This window comes from Diadema antillarum, unplaced genomic scaffold, assembly GCF_040938485.1.
Source record: "Diadema antillarum isolate AM-2024a unplaced genomic scaffold, OU_Dant_1.0 scf00000014, whole genome shotgun sequence".
Classification (NCBI taxonomy): Eukaryota; Metazoa; Echinodermata; class Echinoidea; order Diadematoida; family Diadematidae; genus Diadema; species Diadema antillarum.
The window spans coordinates 585,662-609,000 of record NW_027270903.1 but is presented as its reverse complement, the minus strand read 5'-3'; the positions used below and the strand labels follow the sequence as shown (position 1 = coordinate 609,000).

At 40.6% G+C, this 23,339-nt stretch overlaps 1 protein-coding gene across 1 annotated transcript in view; it reads left to right on the top strand.

The window, feature by feature from the left end:
• LOC139721632 (uncharacterized) overlaps positions 1–23,339 on the top strand; it is a 78,290-nt gene that overhangs the window by 49,726 nt on the left and 5,225 nt on the right. Inside the window, exons 4-14 of the mRNA XM_071632966.1 lie at positions 13,565–13,623; positions 14,075–14,204; positions 14,594–14,736; positions 15,808–15,962; positions 16,460–16,721; positions 17,367–17,436; positions 18,357–18,431; positions 18,752–18,785; positions 19,457–20,685; positions 21,202–21,413; positions 22,330–22,457. Of these exons, the coding sequence (XP_071489067.1) occupies positions 13,565–13,623; positions 14,075–14,204; positions 14,594–14,736; positions 15,808–15,962; positions 16,460–16,721; positions 17,367–17,436; positions 18,357–18,431; positions 18,752–18,785; positions 19,457–20,685; positions 21,202–21,413; positions 22,330–22,457 (2,497 nt within the window). The remainder of the gene's footprint in view (positions 1–13,564; positions 13,624–14,074; positions 14,205–14,593; positions 14,737–15,807; positions 15,963–16,459; positions 16,722–17,366; positions 17,437–18,356; positions 18,432–18,751; positions 18,786–19,456; positions 20,686–21,201; positions 21,414–22,329; positions 22,458–23,339) is intronic.

Here is a 23,339-nt window from a genome sequence, read left to right as displayed (position 1 = left end):
ATTGGAGGGGGGAGGGCGGAGTCTGTCCTAGGAAATTCTATCCATGTCGCCATGTTTCCAATATTTAAACAAGTTATTCGTACAATTTGTCATTTCGTGTTACAAACACATTGCGCTTGTTACAGCCCAAACTCACACCACATAATTTTCTTGCTATTAGTTACACAAGAGACCCGTTGATACTGAGTACTATTAATGTTTCATCCAATCATGCTAGAACTAAAGTCTCTAGTCGTCCTGGACCTGGACAAAATGCCCAATGCAAGTCGGAAATAGTCTTTATTCGTTGTAGGATTTTATACATACATTACGTCTGATTACCTAAGTAGTCCCACTTTGAGATAAACTCGATAAGCTGACAGGCATGAGTGGCAAATATTTCTCCTCCCTTTTTTTTTTTTTACGGATCAAAATTCCGACACTTTCAGCATTACAATATTATAAATCGGCCTTCTTTCATCAAACAGACTCGTGGTATGAACTGCCCGAGGGTGGTGATAGGTATAGGACACTGTATGGACGCCCCACTGATTCCTGTACTCCCCTGGCTAGGCGGAGACAGATTTCAAATGAAATATCAACCAAGCAAAAGGGGGTCGATGTGGTCCAAGAGGAGTAGTCTCGGTCCTGCTAGTCTAGCTTCCAGGAGTTCAGTTTTCAATAGTCCAGATCATCTGGCGGATGTCATACTACATGTATACACTCCTCTGCCTCTAGCCAAATTTGCAGCCATGACTGTCGTTCAGGTGCGCCCTGAAAGACGTTCCATATCATGCAATTATATTTTTGGGGGAAAAACAAAACAAAAAACAAAACAATCACTGCAACCCGCTGAATGCAGACCTAAGGCCATTTTACTGTATAGTAGTTGGACTAGTGAATACAACATTTTGTAACGCAATTACATTCCCTACCTTACTAATTTTCGTGTCTTTGGTCCAGAAAGCTCCATTGCGTGCGTATGATATAAGGATTTTTAATGGCAAGGGAGGGAGAGATGTAGTGCCCATGAGAGGGCGCTAGACCGGAAAATATGCTGGCGATTTCGAATGGACGAGGAGAGTCAGCCGAGTTCATCCATCCTCCAACGAGCTGACTAGCTAACGTTCAATCTTCTACTACGCTTCATCACTTGTTGGGTGAGTGTGCGTTTGTGTATGTGCATGTTTGTGTGTTCGTGTGTGTGTTTATTTGTTTGTTTGTCTAAGTGATTTTATTTTCTTCAACAAAATTTCATAGATATATCATATTTCTTTTCAGTAATATCACAGAAAACAAGCAAATGAATATTCGAGGCAACAGTGAATCAGTTGCTCTTTTTCTTTATCATAAATTTCAGTAACTTATTTGTTTAATCAGATGTTGTCGTTTTTAATTTGATTAGTGTTCGTTTGTTATGTTTTCTAAACTTCATAACCAGATCATCAGCAGTCTGATCTGCTATCAGGCAGTACCCTGGTTCAGACCATTGCCATGATCTCAACAGTGTCTATTTGTGTTTTTGGATTTCTGTCTACCCAAAGGTACCACTGCAATGCTTATGAGCAAGCTACCAAGCTAGCCTTCAAGTGATTGCATTATGAAAAACCGCTTTTATCTGCGAATTTGAATCAGGGAACTTTAGATTGAGAAATCTTCCTCTCGTTCACAACGGTTCCTTTACATGACTGCAATGTGATAGCTGAATGGAGAGAACAAGGCCTTGCAGAAAAATGCTTAATGAGAGGTGTGGTGCGTTGGACACTTTAGTCACGTCGGGCTAGAAGATGATGGTTGATGACGTTGTCAGGTTTAAGATATCTATTTTTTTCCGTGCGCTGCACTTGCCATGACTGCTGGTGTTATTGATAGTGGTGATGGCGATACAAAAGAAATCATTGAAAAAAAAAATGCAAGGAGAGTGGATTGTTTGCTGTGGCTTTTATATGTATCCCGCTTAGAATGATGGTGATGATGATGATAATGATGATGATGATGATGATGATGATGATAATGACAATGACGTTAGTATTGGTGATGAAGACGATAATAATGATGATGATGCCATGATGATGGTGATGATGATAATGATGATGATAATGATGATGATGATGATGATGATGATGGTAATATTGGTAATGATGGTGATATTAGTAATGGTGATGACGATGATGACACTAAAAGTATTTTTGCGTCGTTGTGCCGATAGAATAGACATAAGGATGGGAATATGGGGGAGGAGGCTGCAGACTACAGTAATCAAATCAGGGAAAGTAATGATGGCTGTCGTGTTGATAGCAGGAGGAGTGATGGTGACTGTACTAACTAGACTTCGGGAACTCAGCCATCAGGGGAGGTACAGATATCAATATGCTAGCATGATCGCGTGATTTGACAAATTCAGTAAACGCCTATTCCAAAGACTGAACTTCCAGCAAACTGCAGGGGGAAGGCGATCATCGACGAGCGACGCGCGACAGAGCGACATGGCCAGCGACCAGACAGCCCGTCAATCTCACGATCGGCGTAAATCGGGCTAATCGATTTCATTTTCGCAGCTGGCGAGCCACGTCGGTCGTCTGCGCTCACATTTTGACCCGGCGCAGCTATCGCAGACTCATTAATGTCCCTTGTCATTTACGGTCCAGGTTGACGCGTTATCAATGGACAGTGAAAGTCGAAACAAGGAGCATAGAGCGGCATTGATTGTCTGCGGGTTTCAAAGTTTTCGTGTCCACTATTTATGAACGGCTGAGGCAGTGATCGCGTGTATTATGTAGAATTAAAAGAAACCCTCGTGATCTAATTAAGAGAGGAGATTTTAATGAATCGTGATGACATTGGCTCAAACAGAATTTTAATTGTTCGCATATGTGCGACATGAACTTGCGGTATCGCCGTAGATGGTTTGTGAATCTTCCCCCCCCCCCCCCCCTTCATCAGGAAGTCATCGGGAAACCTTCATGATGGCTGACTGATTTAAAGAAAGAGGGCTAGCAATTCTGTGTAACCTTCGTGATCGCAGTAACTAAACTTACCAGCAAATTCAATGCGCTACTATCTGAAGTTAGGCCACATTATTTTGAATCCAGTAACACAGGGGAATGAAAATGTTTTAAGTGCATTACACGTTATCCTGCGTACACGATTCTCTTGTTTGAATGCATGATAAAATGACACGACATTGTGCAACATTTACGAAAGACATTAAATTTCGTTAATGATCGTGACGAAAGGCCAGTCCAAGGCCCTGAACAGTAACGACTTGAATTGAGCACAAAATCCTTCAATTCGCTGTTAGCTACTGAGTTATGAGGCTATCAAATTTATAATCAAATGTGAATTTCTATTGTCAAGGGGCCTTGTAATGGCAAATTTTCAGTTCCCGGTGGTATTCTACTTCGGTTTATTTTTATTTTCTTATCAACACATCCTGTAATTAGCTAATGCTGCTGGCAGAGCAATAATGAAGCTCGTAATTTTGAGAGTTGAATTTTACTTTGGAACTTCCTCTATTTGCTGAGCTGGTGCACAGGTCATAAAGTTGCAGAAGAAAGTACAAGTGCTCAAATGGTTTATGGCGGGAATATATGCAAATCTGCACATACCATGTCGTATGTCGGTTGTTATCACGAAATGTGATACGTCAATTTATTATTTTGAAAGTTGAAAGTGACATTGAGACATTCCCATGCAAAAATGTTACTTCGATGATTGGGTGCATTGTCTGATTATGTTTCATCAGTCTGTTCCGCCCTCTAGAGACGTGAGTGGGGTGGGGGCATGAAGAATAGTGAATGGGAGTGAAGGGGTGCGGCGGTGTAACCCTTGAACATGGGTTCGCCCCTCAGGGCTAGACAAGGGTTAAATCAAAGTGCAGTGCCCGTGCGAGAGGGTTCGAATCCCAGCAGCATTTGCAAGTTTGATTCGAGAGGTAAGCGTAATTTGTGTTCGTCGCAGATCTAAATGGTGGCACTAGGTACAGCTTTTTTTTTTCTCTCTCTCTCTACCCCCTCTATTTTTGACAAGGTCTACATAAATCCGAGATTTTAGCACATTATCTATATATATTGTTGTATTCCAGCACACTTGAGTCTGATAATGTCTTGATAGACGAATGTAAAAATATAAGATTATTCCGCTGTATTCATGCAGCAGAATATGATATTATTCCGCTATATGAAAAGCGAGTTAGATTGTCACTATGTAGCTATAGCTGTTCTCTCTCATACTTTAATGAGAGTGTTACCGCGCATTAATTTGCCTGTTGTTGTTGTTGTTGCTACTGCTGTTGTTGCTGTTTGCTGTTTGCTGTTGGTTAGTTGGTTGGTTTGTTTTTGTTGTTGTTGTTGGTTAGTTGGTTTGTTGTTGTTGTTGTTGTCGTCGTTGTTGTTGTTGTTGTTGTTGTTTGGCTAGTTGGTTGTCTCGTTAGGCTCGTGTTGAGTTCGTTCTAGTCGTCATCCAGACATTGCTAACGCAAGCCAAATTGATAAGAAGTCTGCTGGACCAGTCATCTCGACCATTGGTTGTTGATATCTGCTCCCGTCTGCTCATTTTTTTGGAGTTACTTGTGTGAAGCAAACATCAACGATATGGCTCTGCAGCTGTGATGTCAAGAGAACCTGACTTTATTCGCAATCCGTCTCATTCTATAGCTTACCCCAACATACCAGAATGTCCCAGTAGATCTCATAAAGTTAGAATCACGGTAATCGATACGACGCTCGGGGACTCGTATCGGAGGGCACATATGTGTTTGACTGAGGAAAGTGGATGATGACTTTATTACGTTGAGGTGATGTCACTCTACTCCACTGCCTTAACATTGACACAATTATGAGCCTTTGAAGGGTGTAGGTGTCGCAGCAAATTTTTGCTTGGAATGGCTCTAAGGATGAGTACTTGAAGCTGGTTTTGATATGAAAATGTGAAACAGTGTAACAGTGCATTTTCGCTCTGTCGACACTAAGTACATTTTTACGACACTTTTTTTCATGTTCGGTTTCATAAATTTGTCGGTAATGACTTGTCTTGTTTCACTCTTGGTTCACTTTTAGAATTCTGAGTAAGTCAAGAAACATGGAAAATTGCCATCCGTTTGAATGTTCACTTCACGAATGACATGAAAGAGAAGGAATGGAAATGGTATCAGGTGACTGCATAAACTGAGATGAGAATACATTCCACTCTTAACCGAGCTACATTCATTATGAAGATTGACAAACGGCGACGTAGAAATTCTTGATTATTTGATGTGATACTATCGTTTAGAGAAATCATAAAAACAGATGTTGATGTATTTCTTCAGGGTTTTCTTGTCCACTAGTTACACTCTGTCTTAGCGATATTTATATCTTCACGCTGTCTTTAACACTTGATTCCTTTCTATCACACTGTCTGTCTCTAGTACGTATGTATGTATGTATGTATGTATGTCTTGCTATCTATTCATCCTCTATTCAACCCTCTCTAGTACGTATGCACGTATGTATGTATGTATGTATGTATGTATGTCTTGCTATCTATTCATCCTCTATTCAACACTCTCAATTGAATCATTTTCACACCCTTTGAACTGTTGTTCACTGGCCTTCTTACCCATCATGGTATATGTGTCGTTTGTTCATAAATATTTCTGTTCATTGATTAGATTCATTATAGATGTATTACATTCTAAAAGTGTAATTGCTGGGCAAATCCTATAATTTTTGTTGTTGTTGGTTTGTTGTTGTTGTGTTTTTCCTTAGTGGAATGTGATGATAGCAATTTACTATATAGTATCCCGACGATATGATTTTTTTCTTTCATTAAATTGGAAGTGAAAAGGTGTCAGAAACCCGAGAAATAGTATCACACAAACATTCTTTCATTTGCATTCCCAGTAATGACTTGAAATCTATTTCAGAAGTCATTCTCGACGTGATACGAAGCGCAGTGCCTAGTGTGATCTCCTTCGACATGGTTATAGCCCGGGCTGGTCTCGAAATGTTTCTCAGACGTATCATTCGCGCCAACCTCAAAAAATAGCAGTATGCCTTTTAGGTGTAAATCATCCAAATCATAGCTGTTAGCTGTCATTTTCACCGGCGATCCCAATAGGGCGCGAGATATTCGCCCCAATTTCTCAGCCCCCGCTGAAGCCGTCAGAACGCGGAGGCATACGTGACAAACGGGCATACTTTTCCCGCCATCAGATCTCGCCCGAAAGGTGACGGAAAATCGCCGCTGCTGACCTCACGCAATATTGCGTCGAACCCGAAACTGAAATTCACATTCTTGATAGATATAGTGTGGCAGCCAGTGAGACCTCCCTCGGAATCGTTGCCATGGTAACGGAGAAGTAATTCGTGCTGTAATGTTGATAAGAAGCGGTTTTGGGGCAGATCGCGAGGTCCCCGCTCCACGGAAATAAATTGGTCTTAAAGTTCATGTTAAGTCTTGACATTGCTCACTTGTAATTCTCACTGTTCAAAAAGTGAGTCAAGTAGAATGAGGTCGACAGCTCCATTGTGTGTCGGGTTTTTTTTTTCTTCTCTTTTGTTTCTTGTTGATGAAATTGTGTTGCTATTTTCTTTATGTATTATCATTGTGATGCATAATCTTCTATTTCTCACCAATAATATAGTAAGTACTATAAGCAAAGGTCTCGCCAGCATATTTTCTGGGATCATTTCTGAGTTTCAAAGATAATGTGCATGAACAGAAGACATGTTTTAGGCGGGCAAGCCCACAGAAAATATATTAATCGGAGCTAAATGCACATGATAAATATCCGAGTCGAAGCTTTATATCAGGTCTTCCAAATGTTGAGTTGGTCAAAGATGAGAGAAAAACGCCTTCTTCTATTTTCTTTCACGAGCTTTTCATCCTCCCTCTCCTGCTTCAATCCCTTCCCCACTCCACACCCTCCTGATGCCTTTTTAAAGTTTTTAACCTTTGATGGTATCGTCAGTGAGCGTCTTGATATCATTCAGTTTCCTGTGTATCTATATCTTGATGAGTTTTGACCGACAAATTGCCTATGGGCCTTACCTTTATAATGGTTTGCATGTTACCATGGTAACTTTCTATGTGATGTACAGTCCTCATCACGTGGCAGGGTACACTCAATTATCGCAGTAATTTTCATTCCTAATCAAAAAGAGATGATTGATTACTGACCCTTGCCCAACTGAAAGCACGGGAGTGGAAGTGGCACAAGTGACGATGAAGGTGAATGTAATGAATGGTGGTGGTAGCAGTACAGGTGGTGACGATGATGACTGTTGTGATAACGATGATGAAGATAATGACGGCGATGATGAGCAGGATGACGAAAATAATGTTGATGTCCCTGATGTCGACAATAACGACGGTGACGAAAATTAGAACGACGACGACTATACAGACAACGACGATGGTGACGAGGATGTCGAAGAAGGTGACAGTGACCGCAATTATCATGATGCCGACAATGATAACGGTGGTGACTATGACAATACAGAGAATGATTACAATTTATGTGACGACGATGATGAATAGGCGACGATTAGGCCATCAGTGATGAGGACGACGATATTTGTTACAATTATAATGATAACGTTGCCGATAATGTCGACCCTGATGACGATGGCAGCATTCTGAAGAAGAGAACGACGTCGTTGATGATGCTGACAATGATGACGACGATGCTGATGCCGGTGGCTACAGTGATGACGAGGCTTTTGTTGACGATTACAGTGATGACGACAGTAACGATGACGCTGAGGAAGGTTATGATGACGATAATTACTGCGATGAAGCGGTGACGACGGTGATGACTGTAATGATGGTGGTAAAAGTTAGTGAGAAGCAGACGATGAAGCTCATGACTAGTGACATGATGACGATTAATGTGACAATGGATGGTTTATGATGGTGGCATGTCATACTGAAGATAGATCTTGAGAAGATAGGTATCTAATTATGACACACGATCTATCGTGTGTACAATCTATTTACATCTATTAACATCAATAAAACCAGAATAGAATCACCAAGGAGTTATCACACACGATACCTCCTTGGAATCACAGAAGAATCGATATTTCCTCTAGCTGTTGATAAATTTCGACGCCACCAGTACTTTTTTAAAGAGTATTGACGCCTGTCTAAAGCCTGGTGTTGTACGCCTCACTTTTATTCGTTGTCAAAGATGTACTCCTCGCGAAATTCGCGAAATTAAAATGCACGCGAACATTCCTCGTTTTACAGTATCGGTTCAGTATCTATAAAATGATACTTAGTAATCTGTTGATATTTTTAGGGCGTTACATCCCAGAAGGATTTAAAGGCTAGGGATAATTAAGTATTATTAGTTCAGAAAGTCAGTTGTTTTGTTATACTGAATTGTATTGCGTATTGTCCCAAGAGGGTACATTTAAAATGTGTCACTTAAGTCTTATGGCTTCTTTCTGGACTTATGGCTAAGGCGTCAACACCAAACCAGCCTTTTCAGTAACGGTCATCTTAGCAATCTAAACGCCCAAACTTGCCCATCGACACCCGTGTCACAAGTCGATATTCCACGCCACTCCCTTGAGTTCGTACGTGTAGCTACGACCTGCTCATCTCAGATGAATGGCTGTTGTGTGTAGTCTCGACGGGTTGGAAAATTCAATACAATTAGCTTATCTCCGTAGGAGTGCCTACGGATAAACTGGTCTGAACAAATTCATTTTACACCTATCAGTAGGATTCGTCTCTGGATTTAGCACTTTGTATTAGAGTAAGAGAGTAAGTTTTAGGAGGAGCCCGTAGAGCACTCCCGCTTGCCAGTACCTTACTCCACATTCTTCCGAATTTCTCCCGGTCGTTCACGTCACTCATGTGTGGCAAGCTCCGACCTCTGCTGCCCGACACTTATGCCATCATATTATATCGCATCTACACCCCTCCGCCGGTGGCTGTTTCTCCTCACTTTTACTCCACTTTTTTTCGAGGCTCGCTCACGCCCTTCCCTAAAAAACATCCTCCAAAATTAAAGGACATTCCGAATGTGTATTCGGTACCGTCACCGTCAAACGAGAAACGGTTGTTGCAAGGGTCAAACTCGTCCAAGTCATCTTTCTCATTCATGACCGATGACGTCTTAAGAGAGTTGTTCTACAAATCATGATAAACCTCATTTCGTTGGCATTGTAATAATCAGTATGAAGAGAAATAACCACAAATTTACGCGAAACAAATAAGATTTTGACCACCAGCGTTGGCCATGCACTCTCTACCAAAGCATGTTAGAGTCAAATAGCATGTGGAGGATTAATAATTGACTATTTCATATGAACATTTCTGAAGGGGACTCGTCACGAGTGTGGATGTTCCGTATAAAATGACGTTAACATCTATAAATTTGCCACCGTATACCATATTAAACAAAGGACGGAATTCCCGTGACTCGGAGCGCGATTCTATCTTAAACCAAAACTTTGTCTTTTATATTATACCTTTTCGGTCACTGGTTTAATATTACAAATACGATAAAAAATATATCGGCTTATTATTATTTTTTTTTGGGGGGGGGGATGCTGTAATGTCATCACTATTCTATGCATTGTTAGTCTCGTCACCACCACCAACTTTAATCGTCGACGTCTTCTAATCATCATTATGATCTCCAGCAGCAGCAACAACCAAAATCCCGTCAACACTTCTACAATTATTATGTTCGGCATCATCTTAGGAAAGCAGCAACGCTAACATAAATAATATTTCAACTTAATTGTTATGCGTTGATCGTCGTCATCGCTAGGACCGTTTTCCATCTGTAACAAAAATTGAAATGGATGGCTTTAATATTCCGTTCTCGTTTTGTGTTTTCATACGGACTGGTGACTCTTTAACATTCCCAGGGCCTGAATCGAAGAGTGCCCCACCCCTGGGTGGTTGTTTGTCCCACGAGACATCCGTATTTTGACAGCTCTGTTCTGTCGCTGACAAAACCTCGACGGCCTGAGGTTTGGGTCCGACAATTGTCGATGAGCAACGCTTGAACTTTTGACTTGCGCCCTCTGGCTGCTTAGCGGGTGCAGGGCATGATGGTATTTTACGCGGCACGACGAAAAGTGCATTTTTGGAAAAGATGTAATTCTCTAACCTTTGCTGACTCTATGTTTCTTCGAATGCATAACGCATGGATCAAGGGATTAAATAATGAGTAATCATGTCGCGATATAGCTGTCGCAACATTCTGGTGAAAAGTTTGACAACTTTGGCATGTTTGGAGTGTAATTTGGCCGACTACTTAAAGTTGTCCACGAATGTTTTCGTAATGCGTATAAAGGAAATATAATGTCTCATAAAACATTCAAAGGTTGTGCCGGTATTCATGTAATATGCAGGCACTTTCTGAAATCTGAAGCGAGGTGTAAGTGACTATACGATATTTCCTGCGACAACAACAACAATCAAATATTGAAGGTATGACTTGTTCTCTGAAGTTATAATGAACCATCAAAAGAAAAGATGTCAGAGATAAATTACAAATGAAGCTACAACAGAAATCACTAGCAGAGTTAACGGTGCAGACTAACAATAAGCAAAATATTTTCTATCTACAGTTTTACTGTTTGTCCCTATTATTCTCACTTGTGGTAGATTTTAAAGCTTTGAATTTTTCGCGAGATTGCTTAAGGTTGATACATTTTGAGCGCAGAAATCTTGTCCAGGGTTGTGTTTCGGCATTGTTTGCTTGGGTTTTTTTTTTCTTCCTTGCATGTCCTCATCATTACTCCATGTTTAGAAGTAAGCTACCACTCTATTTCAAAAAATTTGACCGGTGAATCAGTAAAATCAAACAAACAGCACAGTGGAGAATCCGGGAATAGGAAGACGTGTGAGGTAATGGCATCATTTGGTCTTCTATAGTTTGAATTGAAGTGTCATGGCTGTGACCATTACCATTGCTCCGTGAGAACACGGTGCATTCATTTTAACGGGACTTCTACCTTTCTGTTTATTTAATCACGTTGTCAGTGTCATTCGTCCAATTAAGTCAACTTGACAACAAAGTGAATGTTCTCGTCGCTTTAATATTCACGCATGCGGTTCAATGTTTCTAAGCTCTATCATCCAACTGTTATCTAAATCATTTTAACTGTCTTTTGGTCTTTTGTACGCCCTATGGGTGTGTTTTTTATTTCATGGTTTATAATCCTGTCATTTTTCTCCATCATAAGATTATGAAGTGTTTTCAATGTTCACTTTATTAGCATTTCAAATTACAAAGTATGGGGTTATTTTGCCTTCTTATCGGTATGTGATCCTCTTGACGTCAGCTACTTAAAGGACAAGTTCACCTTCATAAACATAAGGATTAAGAGAATATAGCAATATTAGAAGAACACATCATTGAAAGTTTGAGGGAAATCGGACAATCCGTTCAAAAGTTATGAATTTTTGAAGTTTTTGTGCGGTCACCGCTGGATGAGAAGACTACTGCAGTGTATGATGTGACATGCGTACAACAATATAAGGAAAATATAAAGAGAATTTCACAAAATTTCATCTTTTGAAAAAAGTACACATTCCCTTGACTCGTTACTGACATATGTAATGGGTAATATTATTCCCCTGGCCTGTAGAAAGAGGCAAGTCAATTGCTTTTTTATTATGCGAAAAAAATGAAAATACGTTGAATTTTCTTTATATTTTCTTTATACTGTTGTACGCATATGACATTACATGCTGTAGTAGTCTCCTCATCCAGCGGTTCCAAAACATAAATCTTAAAAATTCATAACTTTTGCATCGATTGTCCAATTTTCCTCAAACTTTCACTGATGTGTTGTACTAATATTGCTGCATTCCATCAATCCTTATGTATATGAAGGTGAACTTGTCCTTTAATGTTCACGTCATCTCGTGTTCACTTATATTCAGTGTCTTATACATAGCCACATTCTGAAGGGTATTTTATCCATACATTTATTCATTCATTTGTTTTCTTATATTATCCTACAGGGTTGGCTTATTCAAATGTACATAAATGCTTTGCATAAGTAAAAAAAAGAAGAAGAAGAAGAAGAATTGTCTTCGCAATTCTATCTCACTTCATGTAGCCTGGGCGTCCACAATCTGTGCAATCGTGTGTAATGTATCACGCATGGTTTGTATCCATCTATCCTACCGAATGCGTCCACGGTCTTCGTCAGATATGAAAGCTAATTGCGATAGAATACGTTTCAGGATCGCAACAAATTCAATACCAATGCCTCGAGTGAGTAGCGGGGTGTATCTGCGGCGGTCTGTTTGGAGTAGGAAAAGAGATATCCGTGTAAATCACACATCAAAATATAACAGCCCACTCTACGAAGTATTAATATCACTGTTTGCTTGAAGAATTTGGACTATTGCTTGCGACGTACCGTTTGTGAAGACTCGCAGGTTAGCTCAACTGCAAAAATATTGACACATTGAAACAAAAATATTTGCATATTTCACAAGTATAGGTGCTTGTACGGTATATCTTTTGACCTCAATCAATATTGTAGGCTCCTGCACACCTTTCGTGAAGAATTGGTCATTTTGGTCAGTTTTGGCCATCGTCTGGCGGCGATCCACCATATATAGTCAGTATGTTTGGTCATTCCCTGATGTTGCTTGAATGAAATTAATATGCTACTTATAGTCAGAACAGAAATTTATTTATTTCACCTAACAAAATTTCTTCAGTGTAGATCGATTAGCATGCTGATTTACATCAAAGTATTCAGAAAATAATATGATGTAAGCAATACTGTGGCAGAAATGTACAAGTTTCAGTTTTGATATAAACTTTCTCCAAGTCAGCTGCAAATTTCACCATGGTAATAAAAAAAGAGTCAGATATGAATGAAAACAGTTTGAATAATCAAGAATAAATGATCAAGATTGTAGCTACTTGCAAGGCATATTCTACAATCAATTTAACACTGTTATGGAACCAGTATAATGTGTGGTTTTTCTGTCCGCAAATTTTCACCTGCGTTTAATTTGTCGTTAGACGGGCGTAATATCATAACATCTCATCACGGAGAGCGATATGGCGAGATTATTGTAGAAAACAAAATGGTGTTTGTTCTATGAAGTATATGTTATACTCTCTGTGGTATCAAAGCTTGTAGCTTCGTATTGGATGTACTTCTTATAACACAATCTTACTCACCCTCAGGTATAGCTCTTCAGTGTTAGCCCTGCTATTGCCCCGGGCTACTGCCACAAAGCCCTGGCCATTGACTTCAGCCTTGTCAGATAGCCATTTATACACCAGGGCCAGACGGACTATATGAACTGTTGAAAACATCTTGTCCTATCTATTATATAGTGGCTATATATAGTGGGTAATGTCCGTTATTCCGGAGGTTTGTTATTAAAAGTACACAGATTCCCTACAGGGCCAACCTAGATGCTCGTTAATGTGAAAAAAAAAAATGCATTCTAACGAACGTTTGGAATTACGAACCTTATCTCGTTTTTGGATTAACGAACCTTCGGAATAACGACATGGAACCGTCTTGTTCACAAACCACAGTGCATTCATATAGCTTTTAACCACAAACGTTTCTCTGTCTGTTGTCTACACATGCAGGGATCTTAAGATGGAAAACATCATGCTCGACCACAAGCATGAAACTATCAAAATCATTGGTAAGTTTTTTGGTTTGTTTTTTTTTTGTTTGTTTTTTTGTGGTTCTTATTGTGGGTTTGTCCGTTTGTTTTTATATGCTTGTAAAAAGGAAAATCGTGTCAAAACTTTATCCCCCTCCACATACACACAAAATACAATGTATCACATACATCTTAGCACACATTAGTTCGATACAGCCTAGAATGATGTTGATATACCATACTGGTAAATTCCCCTGAGAAAATTGATATTCAAATAGTTTTGTTAAGGTCCATGCTAGAAACTCTGATTACAGATTTTCATTATTGTTACTGAACTTGAAAATACCGTTGTGCGAAGTCGCAGGATCGTTTTTGCAAAACGACGATCAAAACGATAAATTTCTCATTAGCTTGCTAGAATTTTGAGTCACAGCGATATGTCAACTGTCGTTAGTGTTTTGCATCGTCCTCTATTTACTCGACCCACCAGACTTCGGACTCAGCAACCAGTGTGACCCTGACGAGCTGTACAAGACGCACTGCGGGTCGCCAGAGTACGCGGCGCCAGAACTCTACATCGCTGGCAGGGACTATGGCCCCGAGGTGGACATCTGGAGCTTGTACGTACAGTACAGAAGCGCAAGTGGCTTGTTTAACAGAGTGAAGTTTTATTACATGTATTCTCTCGAAAGTGAACAGAGGCGACGCGATAGTACTTAACTATTCATGTTAGAGGAAACCTACAACATCATGTCCCTGACTCACATCTTGGGGTGCACGCATATACTCTTTAACCAAAACTTGATTAAAACTTTTGATTAATGTCGTTTCAGGCTTACTGGATGAAATGGGAATTGAAAGTTCATAATAAGATCATAATGATCAACAAGCGACTCAAATTGACGCAAAATATATGTACGACAATTGAACAAGAAAAGCTATAGCATCTCATTTTTGCATGAGCTTATTTTTTCCCCCTATATCATCTTCTATTTGCATCCACTCGAAGGGGCGTGTGCATGTTTGCCATGGTAACGGGGAAACTTCCCTTCACCACGCCCTACTCTGAGAACCGCCGACAGCACCTGCTCCGCCAGATCAGGAAGGGACTTGTAGAGGTGCACGACAAGGAGATGGAACACCTCACTGACGGTAGGAGGCGTCCTCAACTCCTGAACTCGATTAAACGAGAGGAGGAATACGCGAATTAAACAATGTCGATGTTAAGTGATTATAATGTGTCTGTGTATTCTATCAAAATTTTCATGGCATTGGTGTCGGTATGGTATAACAATAACCGTAGAAGTGACGGCAATTTGACCATGTCATCTCATTATGACCCAACTTAATAGTGTTAGTTTCATGCTGTTGTTGTGATGATGATGACAACGACGATGGCCATTTTTATGAACACTCGCATTGATAGTCTTCGGACTCTATTGATGAGTAATGATAAAAATAGAATTGACTGACTGAATTGAATTGAACTGAATAACGACGGTGATGATAACGAAAAAGAATCTATGGACATGTGGAATTATGGAAATACGTAGTTTTAAGGAAAGTATTAAGCAGTAATTGTATGCAATCGATATCATAATGATAGGACATAATAACGATAATGTCAGTGACATTAATGGCGAAAGAAACAATTCGGTGATGGTATAAATGATGATGGTAGTATGGGGTTGGAGTTTATACCGATTTCATGATACTCAGGATTGTCATCAAGAATAAACAATAATCATGACGACGACGATTGACGACTTTTTAACAGAAGTGCAAGCAGCAAATGAGGAAGAAAGAGAGGGGATGGGAGATGGAGAGGGAGGAGATCTCTAGAGAGAAAGAGGGGGGGGGGGGGGGACAGAAGAAAGAAACCATGTTTAATATGTGTGACCGGGACTTCAGATACTAAGAATGTACCAACAATGTTCTGTTCGTGATAGATACTGTGTTGTAATAAAAATAACAACAGAAGCGACTTATACTGAGTTTGTGTTTCCTCCTCCTCCTTTCATTTTTCCTCCCTCTCTCTTTATCTCCTTCTGTCTCTCTGTTCCCAATGTATTTCACGTTTTATACTGAAAAGCAAAGTTTTGCATTTCATCATTGTATCCGTGACATATTTGTCTTATTCACTCCGTATTTCATTTGCGGAAAATGGAACAGAATGGAAATAAACTCAACCTTCTCTCTCTCCCTCTCCTGTGATGTCCGCAGATTGTAAAGATCTCCTGCGTCGATGTATCGATCCTGTACCAGAAGATCGATCACCACTCCTGGACATCGAGACGCATTCTTGGATCACTAGCGAGGGCCAGGAACCGTTTACTCCATTCCGGGGCCTATCCCCGGACCTGGCACTACGGGCACTGGTACGAGTGTGGGAAGTTCATAATCTTCACGAGAGGAGCTCCTGATTCTGTCGCTCTTCAAAACTTCTACCGATCAAGTTGTCTCACAATCAATTTTGCAAGGCTTTTAAAACTTAATCATTGTACCACTTGCTTATTTCGTTTGCATGACATGTGTGGTTATCGAAAATTCCATCTTATCGATATTTATTCCCAGATATCAAGTTAATTTAGTTCAGGAAGACGACGTTTTCCATTTTCTGTAAAAAAAAAATCATGTGTAAGGATAAAATCTGACGCTCAATTCTTAAAGTGTATGTATTATCATATCATGACATTTAATGTACTGTGTGGAAATCTATGAAGTTCTATTTCATTTATCAAAGTCTTTGAGAGAGATTTCAAAAGTTGTTTTTCTGGGGGTGATTTAGAGTAGAGAACCCATGCACGTTAATAATCCTTTCAGAACCCCTCCAAACAACATGAGATAATGACAAAGTCATAAAACCTCTCCTCAGGTGATTGAGGACATGGCCGTACGCCTCAAGGTCAGTCCGGACCAGATCCAAGACGTGGTGAGGGAGGACCGTCTCGACGACATCAGCGCCATCTTCAACATCCTCCTCGACCAGGAGCTGGTCAAACAAGGCCTTTGGGACGGCGATCACACAAGGCAACCACCAGATCCAGATGTCACTTTGCCCGCTAGCGCGGGGCGCAGTAAGGATGATCGGACACCGAGCCGGACTGCTGATCACCGCCCGAATAGTGCCTATTCAGGTACTCCAAAATATTCCACACTTCTGTCGATGAAAAAGTACAAAATTTAATAATCTATTTTCAGAGAAGACAGGTACAAAGTGGTAGAGTATAACGGAGTCACCTGTGGTTCAAGGTTTTAAGAGCAAGTAGATACCTCACTGATTCATTAACGAATATTCATTACCGAATATTTACCAGTCAAAACCAATCACAAATCACATTAACCTTTTGTTTGAAGTGTATAAAGAGAAGAGGATACATGGATGATGATTTGGACATAATTACATGTATCTTATAGGGATAAGGATTTGGAGGCTGAACATTCAATGATGGTTGACATTATGGTATACCTCACGATGTCCAGACACTTCAATCTTCCCACGTGCGTTCATATTATACTGATCTGCTATTTCGCTGATATAATCATTAATGTATACAATTGAGAAAGAGCGAGGGAGTCTCGTAGCTTCCCGATGAGTTCCACTTTGACTGTCACGGCTGCCTGTAAAGTACATGACCAAGTAGTATCTCCATATTGTCCTCGAACTATTCTCTACCTTCATCACTGTCGTCATCATGAATAAAAATAAATCAAATACACTCATGAAAGTTCTTTGCTTGACATGACTTCTGTCTTTCCGATTCTTATTTTCTATCGCACAGACACCAGAGAGGGATCCAGAACGCCGACTATCGTGTCTATGGTACGCCCAAGTATGAAATCCCCGGAGAAGTAAGTTGGTGAATAATAAACCAATTTGCAGTCAGTGATGGTTCAAAATAATGACCCCGAATTTTAAACCAGCGGAATAAAACAGTAGTAGGCTGGATATCACCAGCTTGGGTGATCCAGCTTGCTTTCTATGTAACAAACTCCCTTAATTGTTTTAGAAATGTTCTTTCACTGAAGCGTGAAGAAACCGTTCAGGAAATGTCCGTGACATATCTATCGTTTGTTACAACTCAGTGTTTCATCTTGTTGTCTTCTCATTTGACATTTATCTGCGCATGCCCAGAATGTAACGTTGAAGTGGCTTCTTGGATATGATTAAATCTTGATCACATCTATCCTATCTAATCTTCCAATACTCAAATATAATTGATTAGTCTGAACTTAGAATAGCTGCCTTTGACGTTCACGTTACGAGGCCCTGGAATTAAGTTTTACCCATACACTGTTTTATTAGCAGTATACTTTGGAACAACCAGTGCATACTCCCCTGTACGATAAACTACAGGCAGACGAGGTAGAACATAAAAAGATAAGACCTGTCTGCAAATGTTACGTCTGCTTATGCGGGCGAGAGGTTGTCCACAAATCTCATGGATTGTTTCCACAGGACAGAAGTTGCTGAATGCGTAGAAGTTATACTGTACGTTGTTATACACCTTTGAAGAAAGATACCTCCGCCCTCAAAAAGAATGTGATGAAATTTATAGGAGACTCAAACCAACCATAGCCCTGTAGCTGCTTTAAGAATTGAGCATTCTTGGTATGCCAAAGTGTATAAAATTGCTCTAAGAGGACCTTGTCAATAAAGAGTTAAGTGTGATACTTTAAAAAGAAGAGTGACAACGGATAGACGCAGATGCGATGTACAAAACGGCCATCGTAAGCTGCATGTGGCATAACATGATTTTCTCTCCTTATAGAAAAAAGCCTGAGACAGTCGACTTCGAACTGGATGTTGTCGAGAAGGTTGACGACAAATCGAGTGACAGGACGGGGTGAGATATCTCCAAATCGATTTTAATTATAAATGATATAATATAACATAGCTGTGTGTAAATTGCCATCGTGGCAGTAGTAGTCGTAGAAGTACCAGCACTGAACGGTCGAAGATATGGCAGCATTGATAGACAGGAAAAGCAAAAGCGATATTCCGTCAGGTTCCTTTCTTGCTTGTATTCCCTTTGGCCTATCATTCCGGCGAGAACATTTTATTTCGTATTTTATATTACGTTTCCGTGATCCACAAAACGCAGAAAAAATGAACATGGTTATTTCGTGATTTTGACTTCTTTGTTTTGTTTTGTTTTTTCCACAGGGTGAAACCTACGTTTCCGCCAGCATGGGCCAAAGTAAGTGGCATGAGGCATCTCACAGCACAGAAGATTGCGCAAGAACGCTTTTACAACCCGTAGTTGAAGATATTTTAGAGATTGTCACCATGTTGTAGAAAAGGTTAAAGTTAGACGTATTGGTATTCGCACACAGTGTGGATAGAGTTTTTCAAGGTGTACAAGGACATGATCAGGACCTAGGAAACCAGCGATACTAATATGAAAACATTAAGATATATCGTCAGAAGCCATTTGGTATAGCAACGAGACGACGACATTACACGTTTTACACTGTTTTAGATTTACATATCGAAGGATCAACGTAATATATTACCAGTGAGCCTGAGCGTCATAAAAATCCTACTGGCTTTCAGTTGACTTACCTTTTTTATTTTATTTCCCCGTTTATTCCTACCTCCATTGCGAATGAAATAAAGTATTGGTATTCAAGTGTTGAGGTGTGTTAAGCCGTTGGGGTGCATGATTTCATACATGATAACAAAAATCATACTAACAGCTTTGTTTAAAATTAAAATGCGTATCCCAGGGCCATCCTTCGGTTACGAGAAGAAAACGATCAGCCAGTCAAAATGCGAACAACATTATGAAAGTGTACAAGCGTTATTTGGGGTATGATCTATACTATGCCTCCTGCTACTTTCTCTTTTTTTTTTTTTTTTTTTTTGCAGAAGAGCCGACAGCTTGGCAACGCCACGACCGCAAATCGCGTCAAGGCGCGGGCTTCCAAGAAAAGCTCGCCCAATATATATCTCCCGACATCGGACCATAGCCAGGACTACACGAACGTCGATTTGGTCCACACGTCCGCCATTCACATTCTCGTTCCGGCGCCGTCCTTCGAAAGCCAGCCGACCAGTCAGCCGGAATTTGCGCTGGGCGCCTGTGAGCAGCCCGTTGAAAAGGCACAGCCTCCAAAACGTGTCAGTAATGGCGGGAAAGCCAAATCCGCTGGCTGCGCAAACAGGCGAAAAACGCCAAAGCCTATCAAGAATGTCCGAGTTTCTTTCTTGACTCCAGCCAAAGATAAAGAGAAGGAATCGCGGTCGCCTTCGGAGGTAGACAGCATTTCGGCGCACACGGACCACAACGTTCAGGATTCACGGGAGCTTAAAATCGTTGACATGGCAACGTCTTTGACAACGAAACAGAATTACCATGGTTACCACACAAAGGAGACAGCGATAACAGAGACAACACAGCATGAAAACAACTGCCAACAGGTTTCAGGGAAACCAGATGCTCAGAGATGTAAAACGAAGGAAGTTCGTCTGTGCATAGCGCATCGAGAATTCCTGCGAGACAGCCGAGCGCCAACTACGGGTCGTTCCGCTGCTTCACCATACGGCGCAAGACGTACAAACATAGTGGATAACAAATTCTCGTTGGTTGCCAAGCGATATCCATGCTCAGACGAGAGTGGGGAGAGCACGGCTGGAACGAATAACGTTACCTCTCAGTCGCCTTCGAAGCGATATACCCACGCGCACAGACCAGCTTTCCAATCAAAGACCACATCCCGTCGTTCCGTCGACTCAACCAGTACAACCTCGTCAGCAACGGTGGTCTCGTCTCCTCGACCGATACTGCATCCGTCCATCGCTTCCATTCATGGTCAAACTGAATCCGCCGCCATCTTGAGTCATCTGACCCAACTGCGATGCGCTGACAAAGCTGATATCTCGAAGAAGCCAAAGAATATCCCACTGCGCGTAAAGGCTTGTGACTCGGATAAGCAGAAGGGTAGCGACAAAGCGAAGGTTCCCTCGAAGTCGGCCGAAGCTAGAGTCTGCAGGAGCACCAACGTCGAATTCATGCGCAGCGGAGCTTCGGTCAGAGGTCAAACGTTTGCTATGTTTAGTGGCATGCCGCAGAGGATGCATCACAAGAGATTCACTAGGTACTGCTTAAATTACATCATTAATACTACCATGCATTTGCAAATTATCTTTCTTTCTTTCTTTTGTAATATTTAGTCTTGAATATGATACGTGGTTCCTATACAACCATCGGATACAAAAATGTTGTCACCTCGTAACTTTACGTAAAAAGTCGAAAGTTTAGTCTGATTTCATGTGAAAACGATGATGATGATGATGATGATTGTGAAGAAGATAGGGTCCTATTTACGGAAGGTACCCTCGCATGTGTAAAGCAGCTCCTACCATGAATCCGATTAGAAGACATCTTCGTCTGAAGACGCGGATTGGGCGAGACGCTTTGTTTAAAGGATTTATCATACGTACCGTGGAGAACACAAACCCAAGACTTCTGTCTAAAAGGTTAGAGCCTTGTCCACAAATTACCTCAGTCCTTTCTTATGTCATAAGGTTTACCTATACTCTGCGTCTTTCAATCTGTTGCGATTTCCACGCCTCTCTACGGTTTTACATTAATTTCACCAATATTCTTGCAGATGGTCACCGAAATCTTCCGCCAAATCTAACGCGCAGGGCCAATCACGCGACACGCGCTCGTCTCGTGTCAACGCGCGCGTACTGAAAACGGATGACAGACCTTCCAAGTTCATCCAGAAATTTGGCGCCAGGAGGCAGTCACCGGTCAGCAGGGACGACCACAGGGATTGCCGTGTGCCATCCTTCAGCTACACCAAGGATAAATTTTCAGGTAAACCTTTCACAGTCGATTGAGGTCATATCGACTGATGAGATTGTTGAGCAATCACCCGGTATCATTTAAGTCAAATATCACTGGGATTTCAAAGCACTTCTTGGTTAAATATTGAAGGACTTTGTTTTAACTTTGCTTGCGGAGACCGCATTTATTGTGGAAAAATGATGGAAATTGAACAAATGATGGAAATTGAGAGACTAACGCGTCGCGGTGTTCCATTAAGTGCGAGCTGCTGTACACGCCCAAGATGGCATAAACGTTGCGCGCTTTAAAAAATCTACAAGACTAATAGAAATATCAGGGTGCCACGTACTGTCCTTGGGGGGGGGGGGGGAGTGAAGACTTCAACAAATCCTGATTAATCTTCAGGTTGTAAGTACATCGCGCTGCTGCCTCATTGTCTTTTTACATTTGCTTTCATACTTCTCAGCTTTCAATCATGGAGAATAACATTCAGCATGTTTTCCGATTGATCCACCTTTTACTCAATCATTTCTCTGTCTGTTCCGTATTAATTTCCCTAATCTATTAACTTGTACCTTTAGACCATAATTTCCGCTGATGATAGACCTGTGTATCGTTCATTTTATGCCTGACCTTGTCCTGTGCTTTGTTCTATACCTCTGTCCGTCAATGCTATTTCTTTGTAATAGTGTCGTATTCGAAATATTTTCCTCATTCTAAAAGTCTGAGACTATCGATGAGACTTGCGCTTCTTCCCCTTTCCATTATCTTTTTTTTCTTTTTCTAACGTCATTGTCTGCTTGCTCGTGCTCACATTGCACAATTCTGCATAATACATGACGTTACAATTGAATGCTTAATCACTTAACACTGCTAATCTTCATTTCTATTTCATAAGTGTGCACAGTAAACCATCATTTTTCTCTTTTACTTACTCATCCGCCAGTGGGTCGTTCGCCCAGTCCTGGCAGGCTGCGCACCCCTCCTTCTAAGTCGACGAGTCCACTTCGACGCATTGTCGACATATCCGAACAAGCTATGAACAGTTTGGTTAATAAAGCGAGTAGAGGAAAGGTAATAATACTACAATTTAGTAACTGGTAATTACGAAAGATTCAAGATTCCGTTCTCAATCTAATTAAGAAAAAAAGTATGACGAGGATGAGTAATAATTTCTGTACACAAGTAAGGCGAAGAAAACATTTGAGGCGATGACAGTGTCACCTCATCTATTTTGCATAAAAGATCGTTTTAACTTTTGGTATTGGTCCGTCAAATCGCTAGAAAATGTGAAAATCCCACAGACTGTAATATTAGATGTCCGACTTTGATGAAACTTCTGCCATTCTATTAATTTGGTGACGCCACTCTTTATGATATCATATCAAAGCCAACTTGCGCATCGGGTAAAACTGTACTTTAAAGGGATGGTACAGTATTGGTGGAGATGAGAATTGGGCTTTCAACTTTTTGCGAGATACCAAGAAAACACTTATGAAATAGTACAGAGCATGCCATTTTAAGAGGAATTCAAAGTTTATTTGATGAAAGTAGGGTTTGGAATGACTGAAACATCCAAAAACAAAGTAAAACAAAGCGATAGTTATAAAGTGTGGGTCCCGAACTTATTAGAATCGCTCTGTTTTGGATATCTCGGCCATTTCCAAACCAATTTTCATCAAATAAACGGCGATTTCTCATGGAATTACATGCTCGTTCATATTTCATATGTGGTTTCTCATTATCTCGCCAAAAAAAAATGTTAGAAACCTGAAATTAGGTCTCAACCAAAACTATATGATCCCTTTAACGACGAACCGGTTCGTGATTGCGTCACGTCTTGTAACATCCAATCAGGTGCAATAATTCGAACTGACTCTATCTAACTCTTCTCACACTTGAACAAGTCTCTTTTGTTTATAATCTTCTCTTTATCACATTCAAACCGAAGTGGCG